This window comes from Ictidomys tridecemlineatus, chromosome 3 (genome assembly GCF_052094955.1).
Source record: "Ictidomys tridecemlineatus isolate mIctTri1 chromosome 3, mIctTri1.hap1, whole genome shotgun sequence".
NCBI lineage: Eukaryota > Metazoa > Chordata > Mammalia > Rodentia > Sciuridae > Ictidomys > Ictidomys tridecemlineatus.
The window spans coordinates 57,316,237-57,335,717 of NC_135479.1; the positions used below are offsets into that span (position 1 = coordinate 57,316,237).

At 40.5% G+C, this 19,481-nt stretch overlaps 1 protein-coding gene across 1 annotated transcript; it reads right to left on the reverse strand.

The window, feature by feature from the left end:
- Nucleotides 1-17,639: 17,639 nt before the first annotated feature.
- LOC144375651 (uncharacterized protein C12orf71 homolog) lies at nucleotides 17,640-18,894 on the reverse strand. Its single transcript, XM_078041099.1, has 2 exons — nucleotides 18,244-18,894; nucleotides 17,640-17,846 (listed from the first exon to the last, which is right to left on the reverse strand). The coding sequence occupies exons 1-2, from the start codon at nucleotides 18,892-18,894 to the stop codon at nucleotides 17,640-17,642; spliced, it is 858 nt and encodes a 285-aa protein (XP_077897225.1).
- Nucleotides 18,895-19,481: the final 587 nt, after the last annotated feature.

The following is a 19,481-nucleotide window of genomic DNA, read 5'->3' on the forward strand; positions in this document are numbered from 1 at the left end:
TAGATTAATGAATGAATAGTTGTGATATGCTCTATGTTACTATAGGATAAGTATTTTGTTGATGATCCTAAGGGCAAAGTCAGTATACCATGTGACCACAGCCATAAGTTCATCACACACCTTTCCTAACCTGGAATTAACTATGGTGGTATGACATCTTGATCTCCTAGAAGGATCTAAGAACCAAAAAAAAAAAAAAAAATCTTAAGTGCTAATCTTGGTTCTGAAAGTTGAAGTCCATAACTTCCGCCTGGGAGAGCATTGCCCAAATTGTAAAGCACATTGTTGCTTCCCAGGATGAGAGTTTACTGACACATGATAGACCTGGAAGATTTCAAATGGAGACAAAGGATTGTGGATGTCACTAAAGCACCCAGCCTCTCTGTGTGAGTTGATCCCAGTGGGGCATGCTCAGTTGGCCACTTGCTCCTCATTTTGGCACTAGTCACACAAGCTTCTGTCCCTTCATTTATCCTACTCCCAAAGGTATCAACTTTGCAGAGAGGAGAAGGTAGATAGATCCTTTTTACCATCTGAACAAGATTTTCAGCGTGTACCATCACGGACCACAGAAAATGAGGTTTACAGGTCACTCACGAAATGGAACCAATTTTATGGTCCTTTCTGGGGAAAATCTTTTATTCCCCCAGGACTGGATGTTTATCACTTGAATCTCTAACACAGCTTTTTTTTTTTTTTTTTTCCACTGAATGGAACCATTTGGGGACCCGAGAGTCAGAAGATGCCTGCCTGAAACTCCCCCATCAAAATAAATAGAAGATGCACAATATTTACAATTTTCTTGAATTTATTTATGGATGTTATAGGGGATTTCTTGGGGGAAAAGGTAAGAACAATGCTCACTTTATTGGAAGTTAGCGTGTCCAGCCCCATTGTGACGGGTGCTGGGTGATCTGGGACCAATTGCTTCATGTCTTGCAGGCTCAGTCTACAGATTTTAAAGTAAGAGTGGTAAACTAAAATAAATCTGAGGTTTCCCAGCTCCAGCATTCAATGCTTCCATGTTTTTTAGTATTTGTTGATGTTTTAAATAATATTATTTCATTCCCAGAGGCTCTCTGATCTGCCATACCTCTCTCTCTCTCTCTCCAGATTCCTCCACAGATAAATAGTTCCAGGTGGGATTCATTTAGATTTATTATTATTATTTTAATAGCTACCATATATCCAGTGCTTACTATGTACAGAATATATATTATCTGACATAATCCATATGTAACCGAAGTATTAGCCTAGGTTTGCCTTTTACCATACTTTGGGAAAAGAGAATTTGTCTTGAAACCATTGCTTGCTCTTCCTGGCTGCTGGGATGCAGACTTCTGTCTACAACTCTTGGCTCTTTCTTTGACTTTATTTGCTGTGCTGCCAACCACTACCTAAAATACTTGGGCTGTGACCTCCCTTGAGACAATGCTACTTCTATTGTCACGGGGGATGGGGAAATATGGAGTGTCATTTTCCTTTTCTCTTTGTAATGGTTTGGATCTTAAATGTCTTCCAAAGGGCCGTGTGTTGAAAGCTTGCTGAAGGAAGCTAGGTCAGTGGGGTCCTGCTCTTGAAGGGCATATAGGAATCCCAGCCCCTTCCTCTCTCTCTCTGATTCCCAGACACCATGAGGTGAGCAGCTGTGATCCACTATGTGGTCCCCACTATGAGGTTCTGTCATGCCACAGGCCCAAAGCAACAGAGCCAAGTGAGCATGGACCGAAACCATGAGTCAAAATAAGTCTTTCCTCCTTTAAAGTTGATTTCTCTCAGGTGTTTTGTCACAGTGATGAAATTTAATGTGTATCTGTCTTTCTTAATTTCTCCACACCACCCTACAAGTCTTTGTTACAGATATTACTGTAGTGTCTGGGGATCACTATTCCTGTTCAGCAGAGGAAACAATAACATAACACTTTATGTGATTGTTCCCAAGTCCCCCACAAAAAGAAATTAAACAAACAGATGACTGTGGACAGTTGGATGGATGGATGGATGCCTAGATGGATAGAGGGATAAATGATGAAATAGCCTTCATCCTGTCCCCTACTCTATACAAAGCATTCCAGTTCTTACCATTTTTTCCCTAGTGTCCTGAATCTCCCTTCCTTCCCTCTGAGGCAAGCACCTTTTAAAACTCTTATTGCAAAATGCTACTTGACTTTGGAAAATCCCACCTTCAGTCTATAAGGGTTGATCTCAGCTCAGATTGATCATTTTCCTCCTCCAGGATAAACCACAGACCACACTGGTCTCCAGTAACCTATTTTCCAAAAATATGAGTTATGGATTGAAAAATAACATCACATTTGTTTCCTCAGAGCAGTTCTGTTAGGAGTCTCCAAAGTGTATTAGACAAGGTCAGGGTGAGTTCTGATCCCTCCTTTATTATCCTTTTCAAAGTGCTTCCTCCTCTTGTGTGAGGTCCAGATATGCCTTCCCTATTCCTAGGGTTTTTTTTTTTAACTAGAAGACCAAATATTTATGCACAGTTCCAAACAGCAAACAATATTTTTCATAGAACATGGAGCCTAAATGGAAAATAGGGAACACCCTTTTTCCAAGTGGGGCATCATGCACACTGATTTCTTAACCCAAATGCCGGTGGTCATGCTTTCCATTTTAATACACAGCAGTATCAGTTCTCTTCATCATTCTTCCAATCATGTCCAGAGGAAATAGGTGCATACAAAAGAGGGTTTTGTTTTCTGCTTTCTCAACCTACAAAACTATCTCTATCAAGCCATTGCCTACAAGCAAAGGTATACCAAGAAGCAACTTTGAAAGCAAAGTTTTTCTCTCACTTCAAGTCAAATTTTTGCAACAAAACCCCCTACAATTAACTTCATAAGCCCAAAGATGGCAGAATAATGGTTGACTGTTTTTCTGTATCCAGTAAAGATCCCAAAGGACTAGGGGGAAGGTTTGGCTTAGGTTATCCTTTGAATTATATTTACAATATGTTTTGGGATAGTGACTACTATTTTAGTCTTTGGAAACTAAACTCAGAGAATCAAAGCAACATGTCAGAATCATACAGACAATGAGCAGAATTACTGAGGTTTGACAGAAGTAAGTGAGTCGTTGAAGCCTATTTGCTACAATAAAAATAAGAGGTTCACATTACTTAGGGGTATCTTTTTACTTCAGGATATGGACAGAAATTCTTTGTCTCTTTCCTATTCTCAGGCAACTAATTTTGGGTTCTTTTTAGCTAATCTTTGGTCAAAGCTAATTCACTGTGATAGCAATATTAAGTATATATCATTGCTTGTTTCTTCCTCTCAGAATGAATGTAAAAGAAAAAAATTCACATTCTTTAAGAAACACAAAACTAGAATTTAATCGTTAGATAGAAGATGCCTCTTCTAAAGATGACTTTTTTCCTTTATGTAGACCCCCATTTCCATCCTGTATCACTGTGTTTGCCTTAAAGAAAACCAAAACACTTCCACATTCCTTATAGATTTTATAGATCAGAACTACCAGAAATGGATTCCCTTGGTTTTGCTTTTCTTTCCTGAAAGTTTTAAACAATTTTTCCTTTTTTTATGAGGGATAATTTTTCTGGCTACCTAATTCTAGACTTCTGCTATGTTTTCATCAAAAACACTTCCAATATTTTACTCCATTCTTGCATCTTTCACTGTCTTCCTGCTTGCATGATTTCTGATACTAAATTCTGATGCTAATTTCTGGCGCTAAAACTTTATCCTTGTTCTTCAGTAAGATACTCCCTTTGTCTTTGATGGTCTTCATTTCAAGTAAGATGTGTCCAGACGTGTTTGGTGTTTATCCTGCTGGTGTTCAAAGTCTTGCGCATGCACGGTTTGGTGTTTGCTATTAATTGTGGAGTTTTAGCCATTATGACTTCAAATGTTTCTTTTGATATGGTGTATGTTAGACCTTCTGAAACGTTTCAACCGTTTTGGGAAATTCCATGCATTTCCGTTTGGGAAGTTTCTATCACTCTGTCTTCAAGCTCACCTATTCTTTCCTTGGTTCTAGTGAGTCTCCGGATGAGGCCATCAGGAGCTTTCTTCATTTCTACTGCAATGTTGTTGATTTCTAGCATCTCCTTGTGTTGATTCTTACAGGTTCCATGATTCTGACTATATTACCCATTTATTTCACATTTTCTGTATTTGACATTATATCTCTTAACATCTTGGTCAAGTTACTTAATAATGCCTGGTTGATAATTTCAACATGAGTCATTTTTGTATTTTACTTTATTTTTTTGTAATTGACAAGTAAAAATGTATATATTTATGGTGCACAAAATGATATTTTGAAATATATACTGATTGTGGAAAGGCTAATTTGAGCCAATTAATATGTATTAGCTCATCATTTTTTGTATGATTAATATACTGAAAATCAGCTAATTTAATAATTTTCAAGCATACAATATATTGTTATTAACTGTGGTCACCATATTATATAATAGGTTTCTTAAATTTATCCCTTTGTACTAACTGAAACTTTGCATTCCTTGATCTACATCTTCTAAATTCTTGCCCTTCCCAACACCTAGCAACCCCCATATCTCTGTTTCTATGAGTTCTGGGCTATTTCACTGAGCCAGGCTCATTCATGTTGCAAATGACAGGGATTTATTCTTTTTAAAGGCCGAAAAGTATTTCATGGTTTGCATATCATATTTCTTTATCCACACTTAGGTGATTTCATACCTTAGCTCTTGTGAACAATGCTGAATGAACACGGGAGTGCAAATCTCTCTTTGACAAACAGGCTTAATTTCCTTTAGATATATGCCCAGTAGTGGATCTCTGGATCATCTGGAAGTTCTAATTTTTATTTCTTGAGGGACTTCTATACTGTTTTTCATAATGGCTGTAAAACCCAGATGCCCTTTAGTAGAAGAATGGATAGGGAAACTGTGGTATATATACACAATGGAACATTACCCAGCATTAAAAGAGAATGAAATCATAGCATTTGCAGGTAAATGGATGGAGTTGGAGAATATCATGCTAAGTGAAGTAATCCCCAAAAAAACAAAGGTCAAATGTTTTCTTTGATATGAGGATGCTGACTCGTAATGGCAGTGGGGAGGGGGACATGGGAGAAATGGAAGAACTTTAGATAGAGCAAAGGGGAGGAAGGGGAAAGGAGGGGCATGGGAGTAGGAATAATGGTGGAATGACTTAGACATCATTACCCTTAGTACCTGTATGAAGATGCAAATGATGTGAAGATAATTTGTGTACAATCAGTGACTTGAAAAATTGTGCTCTACATGTGTTATATGAAATGAATTACATTCTGCCATCATGTATAACAAATTAGAATAAATAAATAATTTAATTTAAAAAGTTATGTAAAAAAAAATTAACATTCCCACCACTGAGAGCAGGGTTTCCCTTTACTCCACATCCTCACCAACAAATGCCATTTTTGTTTTCTAGGTAATTGCCGTTCGAATGGGTCTAAATTGACATCTCATTGTGGTTTTAATTTTCATTTCCCTGGTTATCAGTGATGTTGTATCCCTTTCCATAGACATCTAGGCTGCTTGTGAGTCTTCTTTTGAGATATGTTATTCAACTCCTTTGCCCATATTTAAACCAGGTTGTTTTCATACTTTTTAGGTTATTTGAGTTCTTGTATATTTTGAATAATAATCCCTTCTCAGATATATGGTTTGCAAATATTTTCTCCAGTTCTGTAGTTCATCTCCTCCTTATTAAAGTTTGATTTTGATGATTATGCTGCCTCTTCTGACTATGGTTTTCCCTTCCTTTCCATTATGCTCTTTAATTTATTATTGCTAACCAGATATGATGTATTGGGTAATAGGAACTGAGGTCATTATACATTTATTGTCAGGATTTATGGTACCTTGGTTAGGGGTTAGGTTATGTTTAATATTTGTTGTAGCTTTAGATGCATGAGCCTTCAAATTATATTTCTTTCCTTTTGACTTTGGACTTCCTCAAATAATCTTCTTTAAAGAGGATCCACATTTTCCAACATTTTAAGTGTAGTCCATTGTGACTATATCTAGCCCCTGCTGATGTGGTAATATGTCAAGGGGAGAGGTTATTTTGTAATTAAGTTAAATCTTGGTGTTTTAATGGGTCGGTCCGTGTCTAGGGGCCTCTGTTGTAGGAGGCTCATACAGACACATCAGAGCATCTTTTCCAGTGGTGTAGAATTTCTCCCCTTTGCCCTCTACTTCTTCCCCTGACTGCAGTATTCCCAGATTATTGATCCAAAGCACTGATCCTTGTCAATCACGTTTTCTTCTTTCTTTTTCCCCTTAGGTGAGCTAGGAAGGTACACTTGGGGGCTGGAGTGAGAATAACCTTTCCCTGCATTGTGGCATTGACAAAATCTTTTACCTTACAAAAAAGCAAGGTATATACAGGACACTATTTCACTAGATTACCCACGTATTTCACATGATGATTCTTCTGCACCACCTGTCACAAGCAGGAGAGATCCTTTCTCAGAACTTGACTGTGAGAACCTAGTGGGCTTCCTTGAGTGAAAACCCACACATGTGAGTAGGTCACTCCTAAGTCTGCTCTGCAGGAGATTGTCTCACATTGGTCCCTACTTAGCCTCCTGCTGAGCCAGGTTATGCCTCTCACTACTTCTGCTCCAGATAAGCAGATCTGAGCTATGTCTATCTAGATGAACCTCTTGCTCCAAGTGTTTGGATACCAGTTTACTCAGCAACCTGAATTTTCTGATGTGTCTGTAGGAGCCAAAAGAAGTTTCTTTCCATTCCCTGAAGATCAATAGATAATTCTTCTGAAATAAACCAGACAATAGAGAGATTAACAGCAAAAAGGGGCATGTAAATGGATTATCATGCACATGTGCACGAAGGCCACACAGAATATGTGTTGTAAAGCAGGGACAGATGGTTGTGGCTTGACTGTCCTCTTTATAGGGCAGAAGGAAGTGGGAGGGGGGGAGAGATAGGGAAGCAGAGCAAATGATTTTTGGATAGACAAAAGGTTCTAAAGAATAAGAGCCTTGGCGGGTAACAAAGGAGAGTTAGAGGGACCTAGATTCGGAAGCAGCTCCTAAGGCCTTCCAATTCCCTTCCAATTCCCTTCCATTTCCAATGTATCCCTAGGCTTTCGAGTGTCACTTTCCGATCTCCCACAGGTACAAGAATAACCACTGATGATAGCTTGTGCAATTCTCTCTTCTGTTAATGATAGAATTGATGACTGCTAAATTCTCAATCTGTCAGAGATGAAATCAGAAGTCTGGATGTATTCCTGTTCAGTTCTAGATTTCTTATTCAGTTCTTGTTTGGTTTTCGTTCCTCTGATGAAATTCTGCTTAGGCCTATCCATTCTGTCAATTTTTTTCTATCATTCCTTTTATATATTCATAGTAGCTAAAGTGCTTATGCTATGCTCATCATAGTACCTCCAACTATTTATGAAGTTGTCTATAGGCCTTTCCCCTCCTTGATTTTGGATTCCATTTTCCTGATTCTTTAAAGATCTAATAATTTCTTGGCTGCTTAACAGATATTGAGACTAATATGAGACTCTGAAGGGTGTTTTTTTTTTCCCTCTAGATTCTGTTTCATTTTTTTCTAACAGGAGGTTGAAATACCATCAGATGCACTTCATTGGAGAGAAATTTTACTTTCGCCCTTTTTTAAAGATTGCTATATTTTGGTTCTACTGTCTTGTATTATGTGGTCCTCACTCCTGATGCGTGACCCTATTTTTTATATATTTTATATAAGCTCAGGGTATTTGCCAATTCCCTCTGCTTAACTTCAAACTCTTAACACCAGGCAGTCACTAACATCTCTGTGGAGTTCTTTAACTTTCCAACGGCTGCTCTCCAGTGGATTTCCTGGGGTTGTTGTACTGAACATGCAGCGTTCAGGAGTCTGTGTAGGAATTTTGATGCAAATTTTAGGGCTCCCTGCTCAATATCCCACCTTCTTCTGACTTTTCTCATTACTTTCTAGAAGACCTGCAGGCATGAACTTTCACTGTTTCTCCTTTTTGTGCACTTCAGCAGGACTGTCACTTGTTCCCTGTGGTCTATGTCACATGAGTACACATGAGAAATTGGAATTGCCCACAGAGAGATGAATTATGTAAATTTAGAGCTTACCTGGGTTTCCTCTCCACTTTTATAGTTGGAGGTCCTTTCTGATTCTATCATCTTTGGATGCTTCTGTAACAATTAGAGTCATTTGTTTCTATTTTGTGCAAGCTTTATAATTATGTCTGGTAGAAGGGGGTGATTTCATAAAGTGGTTTTCAAGCAGAGCAAACGATATATTTAATTCCAAGGAGATCTGGCATTAACTACCTGACGAATCCATCATCATCCAGGATTCGAACTTCTCCTTGGTCGATTCAGAGATTTATGTTTAGGTGGATCTATTTAGATGAACCATTCAGGAGACGAACGTGTAAAATCAGAAAGACATTTTTATTCATGTCTCAAGATAAATAAGACTTGGACCGGAGTTCTCAAAGCTGCAGTGATCAGCAACTTTCTTTTCCTGTAGGCAAAACTCTATGGGAAGTCAAATTACAACCAGGAGTTTGTTTGTTGAGCATGAAATCAGAAAAGGGGGAAGTTTGGTTGGGTGTTTAATGGAATCAAGCTAATATAGCCTCAGGTGTTCATCTCCACAAAAAAAAAAAAAAAAAAAAACGGAAACCCTGGCACTAAAGAGGTTCCTCCAAGTTCATTGACTGAGCTGCTCTCTTTTTTTCCTCCAACAGCTCTGGTTCATGTCTGCAGCCCTGTTTTTTCATGGACTTTTCCAGCTGTCCAAAGTCCTATCAAAAGATGATGTCTGTTGGTAGAATTGTTGTTAACAATGTGATTACAGTTGGTACGGTACCTAAATGCTACATTTTTCCCTTGTGACTTTTCACATCAGTGCTTGGTTGCTATATTTATTATTCCCAGGAATAATACTTAGTACTAAGAGAAACATCCTATTTCCTTAGAGTTTAAAACCTGGGGGGAAGGTCTGATAATATTCCTGAAGCAGGGACAATAAAATCCACCTCTAAAGGTAGACTAAATGGGACAACATTGGCAATGCTCCTGGCCCTTATGTGGTGAGCGTTGAAAAACATCCTTCCGTTTCCTTCCCCTTATTTAATGAAAACAGGTGTTGAGGGAAGCCCATTCATTTCTCTCTTGAACGTACCCCACATGATCATCGTTTTCTGAAGTTTTTGCTGGACAGAAAAACAAGAATCCAGAAAGCATTTTTTAATCATAAAGCTGGATAGAGATTAAAAAAAAATGTGAAGGCTTTGAATTACCAAGTCCCATTCACAAGATGTGGGTAAACCGGAACCTTACTCTACCTTAAATATTTAGCATCAGGACATTGTATGTTCTGATTTCTGTCAATCATTAAAAGATGAATCAAAGATGGCAGTGTTTATTTTCATGTGCCCTTGGTGTGAATTTAGAAGTTGGGCGGTCAGGCCTATCAGCAGATTTAAATTTTTTATATATATGATAGTTCTATTATTATAACTCACATCTCATTTAACACACATTGATCTTTATCATAATAGTTAAATGTCTGCTAGGTGGGAAATATTAGGATGAACGCTCTGTTCTTTCATGTAATTCTCATAGCTCCATTCACTAGGGTTGGGACTCATTTTCCAGATGAGAAAAATTGTTTAGAGTAGGTCTTTCATAAGGGCTAGAGTGAATGCGATTGAAAGAAGTCAGAGATTTGCTCAGTCATATACCCAACGAATGTCAAGGCCAGAATGTACACCACTTAATGTTCACATTTGTGGTGCCTGTTCATGATTCCTCTCTCTTAGTGACAGATTTTCATCTTTGCCAAGGCTTATAGGGATATTGGTTCAAGGAGTTATTCTAATTGTGAATATTTAGGAACCCAGAGAAAATTTGGAAAGATAAAAGTTTTGGGTGATATCAATCCAAACCTGAAAGCCACTCCTCTTTTTGTCTTGTTTTGGTGACAGCAGAGACACATTACAGTTTGAACTTGTGCAACTGCATTGCAAATGAAATTATTTCTTGTACTAGGAAATGTTTTCTTTATTATAAAAGCGTAATATTAAAACAGGAAGAAAAAAAAACATTGAAGAAAGCATTAGGAAACCTTGAGTAAGTCATAGAACCTCTTGAGGTGTCAGGTTCCTCATTGATCAAGGATAGCATTAGCCCGGTGATCTTTAAGGCCCAAGGGTTCAGGGTCGTAAGCGTCAATGGCATCCATTCTTTTCTCATGACCTCTTTTCCCAGCTGCGTTCCAGTGGACCAGATTGACAACAGCAAGCACAGAGTCAAATTCCAATTTAAAACAGGTCTTGTTATTTCGGTACCAATTACAAGGTTATGGATCATGCTTAAAGGTGTTTAATATGCTGTAATGTTTAGACACACTTGGCTCCAACATTTATGAGGGCTGTTTGTAGAAACAAGAAGCATGCTCTCACTCCATAAGTATGCAAGCCTGCTGTAAAAACACTACAGATGGGCCGGAAAGAGAGAGCCTCAAACCGGCTACGAAGAAAGGCGACAAGTGTTTTGGGGCTGCCCTGTGGTTTAACCTGCTGACGAATCTCTCATCAGGCAGAGCGTGTTTTTATGTTTTTTATAGGTGCATATATTGTTGTTGCTTTTTACTTTGTTTCGGTCTCTGATGTAGAATATTTGTAAAAAAACTGTGTGAAGGATTTTATGGCCTTGTAGGACTATATTTTGTGCAGGAGAAATAATCCCTCTTTTTTTTTATGAGATCAGTTTCTGCAGAGTGTTTCTGGTGAGCTCTTCTCACCACCCCAAGCAACAGGTGATTGCTTCTCAGATGGTGGAGAAGGACCTGGAGATACTCAGTGATGCAATACAGCAGGATGGAGAGTGGTCACCTGTGAATCCAAACATTACAGATGTGCCTCGGTCCCAGCGGAACTGGACTCTTGGGGTGGCCCCAGTAGATCTTCATTTTAACATCCTCAATTCAAATATTTTACTTTTAAATACCAAGAAGAATTGAAATATATTTAGTTCCTTGAAGAGCCAAATTCTTGACTGAAACCACATTTTATAACTTGGAGTTGGGAGGATTTTCGCCAAGATATCCTTCCCTCTCAACATCCATTAGGATTCACAAGCAATGGGAGTACCAGAATATCCTTTACCATGTCACGTGTTGACCTGGAAAATAAAAAGAGATAGAAAATCCTCCCTCTTGTAGCACACTATTGAACAAAAGGCATTGTACTGATGGAGAAGCAACTGGATATGAACTTGCAGAGACTTGTTTAACAAACTACAATGTGTGTGTGTGTGTGTGTGTGTGCGCGCGCGTGTGTGTGGAGAGAGAGAGAGAGAGAATATGCAGGGTCTTGTGCTCATGTCCACATGCCCCCTTTCTAGGTGTTAGCTCCTTTTAGGCTCAAAGAAGCCTATGAGCTAAGTCTCATGGGTTGCCTATTTCACAGAGGAGCATGTAACATGTGCAGTCAGGTAACTGGCTCACATTCCCAAGTCATAACCCCAGGCACCTGGATTCAGGGCTCTGCCTTCAGAGCCCCCACCCCTAATCTCCACTCATCCTCATCTCTTGGGACCTGAGCACCCACTTCCTCCTGGAAGACTGTGGGAGAGCTGACCCCATCCACAGGCAAACCCATAGGCTGTTCCTTGGAAGAATCTCCCCTGTGGGGAACATCATGCTCCATGGGACAAGTCCATGAAAAGATGCTCAACATCATTAGCCATCAAAAACAAATCAAGAATGTAATGAGCTCCCACCTTATAACTACTAGGACAGCCTCAATCAATTAGACAACTAATAGCAAGTGTTGCTGAGGATGTGGGGAAACCAAATCCTTGTCCACTGCCAGTGGGGACAGAGCATGGTGCAACCTCACGCAAAGACGGATTGGCAGTTCCTCCAACTGCATGGCCCAATAATGTGACTCCTAGGCATGCACTTTAGAGAAATGAAGACTCTGTCTACACAGAAACCAGGACTTGAGTGTTCATTGAAGTATTACTCATAATGGCCCCAATGTCTATCAGTGGATGAAGGGGTAAACTATATATGGCAGATAATACCATGGAACGTTACTCAGGAAGGAGTACTGATTCATGACACAACATATAGGAACCTGGAAAAGAGGATCTCGGTGAAAGAAGCCATTCACAAAAGATCACATATCAAATGCTTCCTTTAATGGGAAAAGGAAGCATTCAGAAAATGCAAATAGAGAACAAAAGTAGATGAGGAGCTGCTGGGGAAAAACAAGTCGCCTCCTAGTGTATCCAAAGTTTCTTTCTGGGTGATGAAAAGGTTCTAGAGTTAGACGGGGTGGTGGTTTCACAGCCATGTGAATATATAAGAAACCACTTACTTGCATTATAGACCTTGGTATGTGAAGTATATATCAGTAATGCTGCTTAAAAGGGAAAATAAAGCACAGATCTTGGAAATTAAAAAAAAAAAAAAAGAGAGAGAGAGATGCTCAAGGATAAAATTGAGCTTTTATTTACTTTTACCATTTCTCTGAAATGCATTTTTGTATTTCTCTCAGCCAACAAAAGAGCATATGCGCACACACACACACTCACACACACACACACACACACACACACATCTTTTGTCCCTATTTGAAATGTGCAAAAAAGGTAGTGAATATCCCAGATACTCACACCCTCTCCTGCCCCAGAAAAAAATGATACTGTTTGTAGTTTAATATGTTTTTTGATTTATTTAGAATGTTTTTCTAAAGCATCATAGAAATAGCAATGGCACACACCCCCTTGGTGGTCATGCTGGGGAGTGCAGTCACTTCCAAGTGAAAACTGACCTTTTACCTCTCCTAACAGATTAGGGGACTTGGGGTCCTCCTTCACAATACCTCCAATGTTCCTCTCCTTCTAGGGCCTTAGTTAGACTTGCTGGCCCAGCTCTTTTAGATGACAGTTTGATTATCTAAAATGCCATCAACTGCCTTCTCATGAAGTAAGATCATAATAAATCTTCAGGTATTAAATCTATCAGATATTAAAAATGATAATGGATGGCATTGGAGAAGATAATGCTAAGTGAAGTTAGCCAATCCTCAAAAAACAAATGCCGAGTGTTTTCTGATATAAGGAGGCTGACCCATAGTGTAGTAGGGAGGGGGAGCACGGGAAGAATAGATGATTCTAGATAGGGCAGAGGGGTGAGAGGGAAGAGGAGGGGACAGAGGATTAGCAAGGATGGTGGAATGTGATGGACATCATTATCCAAGTACATATAAGAAGACACAAAAATGGTGTCAAAATACTTTATATACAACCAGAGATATGAAAAATTGTGGTATATATGTGTAATAAGAATTGTAATGCAAAAAAACAAAAAGAAAAAAACAAAGTACATGTATAAAGACGTGAATTGGCATGAACATACTTTATATACAAAGATGAAAAATCATGCTCTCTATGTGTAATTAGAATTGTAATGCATTCTGCTGTCATGTATTTAAAAAATGAAATCAATTAAAAAAAGAAAAAAATGATAATAAGTTGTGGATCTATGCTTTAGATCTACAGTCAGTAGTTGGAGTGATTTTAAGAGATGAAACACTTCCTGAAATCCTTTTGACTCAATAGGACTTGGAACATAAATACATATAGGAAATTTCTAGTTTATAAGTTAAGCCTATATGATGGTTATTTTATGTTGTCGACTTGATGGGCTATTTATTAAGTTTCCAGATATTTTTTGGTTAAGCCTCATTCTGGGTGTGTCTGTGAGGATGTGTCTGGATGAGATTAATATTTATTCCACTAGTCAGGTAGGGTGGTGCAAGCCTGGAATCCCAATGGCTTGGGAGGCTGAGGCAGGAGGATTGTGATTTCAAAGCCAGTCTTGACATCTTAGCAAGGCCCTAAACAACTCAGTGAAATTGTCTCTAAATAAAACATAAAATAGGTTGGGGGTATTGTTCACAGGTTAAGTGCCAATGGGTTCAACACCCAGTACCTAAACAAACAAACAAACAAATAAAGAAAGAAATTTAACCCAGTAGACCCAGTAAACCAGATTGTTCTCCCCAGTGGGTGGGCCTCTTCCAAATCCTTTCGAGGTCTGAATAAAACAAAAGACTGCTCTGCCCAACTGTCTTGGAGCCTGGACATTAGTCCTCCCTGCCTCTGGACGTGGACTGGACTTGTCCCATCAGCCCTCCTGCTTTTCCAGCCTTCAGACTCAGACTAGAACATTACCACTGGCACTCCTAGGTCTCCATCTGGCAGATGGCAGCTCCCAGACTTCTCACCCACTGTAAGTCCACGGGCCCATAACTTGGAAAAGTTCCTCTCTATGTGTACAATCTTCTATCTGTTTCACATTTCTTATTATTTTTCTTGGTACTAGGGACTGAACCCAATAGTGATTAACCTCTCAGCCATATCCCCAGATATTTTTAAACATATATTTTATTTAGAGAAAATCATCTTGCTGAGTTAAACTTAAGTGTGCCATGCTATGTGGTTGAGGCTGGATTTGAACTTGAGATCCTCCTGCCTCAGCTCCTGAACAACTGGGATTACAACCATGCACCATCACACACAGACTACGATTTCCTACTTATTCTGTTTTTCTAGAGATTCAAGAATACATACTATACTCCTCCTTCCTTCCTTCCTTCCTTCCTTCCTTCCTTCCTTCCCTCCATCCTTACTTTTTTTCTTCCTTCTTTCTTTCCTTCCTTGCAATGCCAGAGATCAAACCTTGGGCACACTAGAAAAGCACTCTACCACTGAGTTACTCTCACAGCCCTTTTTGAAAATTTTATTTTGAGACAGGGTCTTTCCACGTTTTCCAGGCTGACCTGGAACCTGTGATCCTTCTGCTTCAGTCACCAAAGTAGTTGGGGTTACAGAATGTATCACTTCACCTGGCTTCCATTTATGAAATGATGATGTCATTTAAAAGTATAAAAAGAGGCATTTTGAACCTGTCACAACCAAGCCTCTGTGGATTCTTGCTCACATGCATCACCTGACTGCAGTTATGGTAAAGTGACAGACAACGCCAACTGTGGGACACGTGACAAAATATCTGATCATTGTCTGATCATGAAAGGTGAGGGAAGACTGAGGACCTGTCACACACTGCAGGTGACTCATAGGAAAGTACATTTAAGTGCAACTTGTGTTTCTAATGATCTCACAGAGTAGGAAAGGACCTTAGTGGAAGAACTGGGGCAGCTTCAGTGCTGTCTCTGTGCTAGTCAATGAATGGTATTGCACCAAAGTTCCCACGGTGGTCTGCTCACTGTGGTACCCGTGTAAGATATCACCCTTGGAGCAGTGGGCTGAGGGACATATGGATGCCCTTCAGTATGCTTGCACCTTCTCTGGAAGTGCACACTGAGGCCAAGATGAAAAGGTCAAAAGCAAACACAGTAAAGTAGGAAAAATGAAAAAAAAAATAACCACGTATTACAACTAAGTTTGTCAGGCCTTAATACTTTGCCATATTTGGTTCACTACATTCTAATAAGAATAATAGAGAGGACTGGGGGTTGTGGCTCAGCAGTAGAGCGCTCGCATAGCACGTGCAAGGCACTGGGTTTGATCCTCAGCAACACAAAAATAAATAAAAGTATTGTGCCCAACTACAACTAAATTTTTTTTTTTAAAAAAAGAATATATTATAGTCGGGCATGATAGCACATTCCTGTGTCCCACAGGCTTGGGAAGATGAGGCAGGAGGATGGCAAATCCAAAGCCAGCTTCAACAAAAGTGAGGCACTAAGCAACTCAGTGACATCCTGTCTCTAAAAAAAATACAAAATAGGGCTGGGGAACCAGTTCAGTGGTTGAGTGCGCCTGAGTTCAATCCCTAGAACCCCCCATCCCCCCAAAAGAATTTATTATACATAATACTTAGACCCCTGATCTCCCTCTTGGCTGTTCTGTTGGCGTCCCACTGGCTTCACAAGCACTATTCTCATCTTGATGTCCACTGTATGCATGCTGTAATGCTATTTCATGTGAGTATATTGTTTCACTCCGAGGATAAAATTTATGGAGGTGGGAATATACTCAGTATATCTGAATTGTATGCTTCAAAGTGGTTAAAGTGATAAAATTTATATGTATTTTAACCAAATACACAGAGAGAACTTAAATGGACTTTGTTATGCTTTTTATGAAAACTTTCCCATTCAATCCTCTCAGGCTGAAGAATTCTTTCTTTAGGACACTTCATGAACTTGCTACAGATGACCTCACCCACAACCCTTTATGGTCATAGGTGTACGTGTCTAACTCTTCAATGAGAAGCCCCGGGACTCCCAGAATCCAGATATCATTTTTTAGTGTATTATACTAGTTAGAAGCCTATGTTATCAAGGTCTGTGGAAAGGAAGAAGGAGAGATGGAGGTTGAAATTGAGGAAAGAAAGACTCTAAAGAGTAAATACGAATAGGCTTCTCAAAACGTGAACAATGAAGGTAAAACAGGGTGGTAGTAAAAGGTAGAAGACACAGACTCTCAAAGGAATCTGTGGGTGAGTGAGGAGGAGGATGGTGACCCTGGAGGTGAACTAGCAACACAGGAAGAGTCAGCAAGAAGGATGAGTGCAGCCAGCCTCCAAGAAGTTAAAGTGTAGAGAGAATTTTTATTGACACTTGCAAAGGAAATTCAGGGAGCACAGTGCGGTGGATTGAGAGGACTTAGTTAAATCAAGATCTGCTGAAAATGTTAAGTTTTTGTAAAAAGGCTTCAGTGTGGGAAATAGCTCCATGAAATTTGACTTTCAGTCCCTCTTAGATATCCCTGAATGACTTGTGATTAGGAGATCCTCAGGAACATGGACACTATAACGAGCCACAGTCGTTATCAAGGGCTTGCTTTATCTCATTCATTCTGGAACAACCCTGTGAGGTCTGTAATAACATCTCTCTCAACTTATGAATGAAGACACCAGGCTCAGTGTGGTGAAGTGGCATGCCTAGCCTTCACCCTCCCCTACCCTCCATGTTGCCCCTTATGCCAGCCGACTTGCTAGAACCAGCCACCAGGCCAGGACATTTTAGAATAACATGCTAGAACCACCTGGTCCCCAGGGTCATAAGAACAGCTTTCTGGCTGTCTAACACTACTGACTGACATGGCCTTCCCAGTGACTCACTGCCCTCTGCCACTCACTCCAGACCCACAAGTTCCACCAAAACCATCCTGCCACGTGGGAGTCACAGGGGTCCTGCTGCCTCTGACACTGCAGATAGGAGTTAATGATAACAGAGGTTAAAATGTATTAAATAAGAAATAGGGGAAATACAGTAAGAAGGGGCCTAGGGAGAGAGAAATGAAGGCCTTCTGTGTAGGAGGCAGGATACTCCCTGTGATGTCCTCAGAGTCAACCTCAGTCTTCTGGTCAACCTACCTACTTTCAACCTGGGCCCAGATGTTATGATGGAAGAGGAGGGAGACATGGAAAACAAGAACTTTATTAGGAAAACACAAAACCAGGTTAACTCAAAGGAAAGGGGAACAACACGGGCAGGGGAATCGATTAAAATACTGGGTGCATAGGGTTCTTAACTAGAGGGATCCTTGAGGTTGGATCCTGTGGCTTCCAAACAAATGTCTTCTCTTTAGTGCCAGCAGGTTGAGACCTTCTTGGCCTTCCCACGGCGCTTTCTCCCTGGCAGGGAGGATACCACTCTCTTCCTGAACCAGTGGAAGAAGCCCCGGAAACTCATACAGGAAGTGCCTTGTTTGTCTGAAGGCATATCCCACTCCTCTGATTGCAATGCTGAGACCGGGGTGCTTTCAGCAGTACCAGTATCCTGGCTTTCCATCTGCCAAGACAAAGAGGAAGAGTTAGAGACATTCAGGGTCAGCAGCAATGGGGCCAATATTACTCATTTATGGATTTCCAATTTATGTTTTTACCTAAATGAGCCAACTGTCAATGCAAAGTTTCAGGACTCACATTAAAGCCACACACAGGCACACACACTGGTCTGTAAGGTGCTTCTCTCTGTCCTCCCCTCTCTCTCTCTCAGTGTCCCTGGCATTTCCCCAACACCTCTTCCCTGACCCCTTTCCTGGCTGAGGACCTTCTCCCATTGCTCATCTGCCCAGACACTGGGGTCCTCCTCTGCTTCACAGCAGGTACAAGGACTCCATGCTGTCCCACCTGGCACCCCCACTGGGCCTGTCCCTTCCTCTGCAGGGGGGCAGCTCTGTGCTCACCTCAACAATTTCATCCTCCTCAAGCCCAGGAGGCATTACTGGGCACTGCTTGATATCTCCATTTTCTTGTGGTATACATTTGGGCAAGTCCTGACCAGCCTCCTCTTCTTCGGGACTGACCTGAGGCATCTGGGAAGACATACTGCTGGACGACTGGCCACCCTCCTCCTGAGAATAAGACAGGACAGGGTCATCACCTTCATCCTCATTCAGATTGTCTAGACATACCATGATAGTTTTTGAGAAATCATCCAGTTCCCAGGCAGTCTGGGTTATGGTTTCCTTTTGGTACTTGTCCATCCTCTGGTCATCGTCACTTGGAGCTGAGTTAGGTGCTGAATTTTCTTGGAGGCTGTGCAGATAGGCATTCACGACCTCGTCGATGTCCTCTTCGCCAAGCTCCTCTGGCTTCTCCTGAGTTTCATTGCTTCCCCCCATGGGTCCGGTTACATCATTGGTTCCCCATGGCCCTTGGTCAGGGGGGAGAGAGGGAGGATCCTCAGAGGTCACATCTTCGCAGGGGGTGAGAGCCTCACTGGCAACGTTTTCCTCGGAGGGGAAATAGCCTACAGAGAGGCTCTGGCTAGATTGGGATTCTGAAGTGCACTGCTCTATGTCAGAGCAGCTGCTGGCAGATGACGAGTCATCCATTGGGGTCCAAGAGCTCAAATGCGTAGTCTCTTTGGACCCTGGAAAATTCAAAAGAAAAACATTAATAGGTGATGTGGGGGAAGCTACTCATGGACTTTTCCAAAGGATGCCCATTCCTTTATCCATTCCCAGCGATCCCACTCAGGCAGAAGTGCATCCTGTATTTGCACTCTCCAGTCAAGGGCACAAGAGGCAGTTCTTTCTCTTGGAAAACTCATTTTATTGAATAATGACCCTCTGCCCTGAGCATCTCCACCTGATACCTCTCATGCTTTGTCTTATCACTACAGTGGGAAGAACTGCCTGCCATAAAAGATAGTTGTATAAATTTGAAAAGTATAAGAAAGTCAATGACATAAATAAATACCCATATCCCGCCATCCCAGGGGAATGACAATCCTTTATAGTCTTCTTTTTCCTCTTATCTACATACATGTATGGATTTGTGCATGTGTGCACACATCTATATATATGGGAATTCACATCAAAGACAGTGAGATTATTAAATTTTGTGGCACAACCTACAGGAAACACATCTATGGCTATTCTGTGATCCTTCAGCACTTTCTCGTTAACTCTCTTTGGTG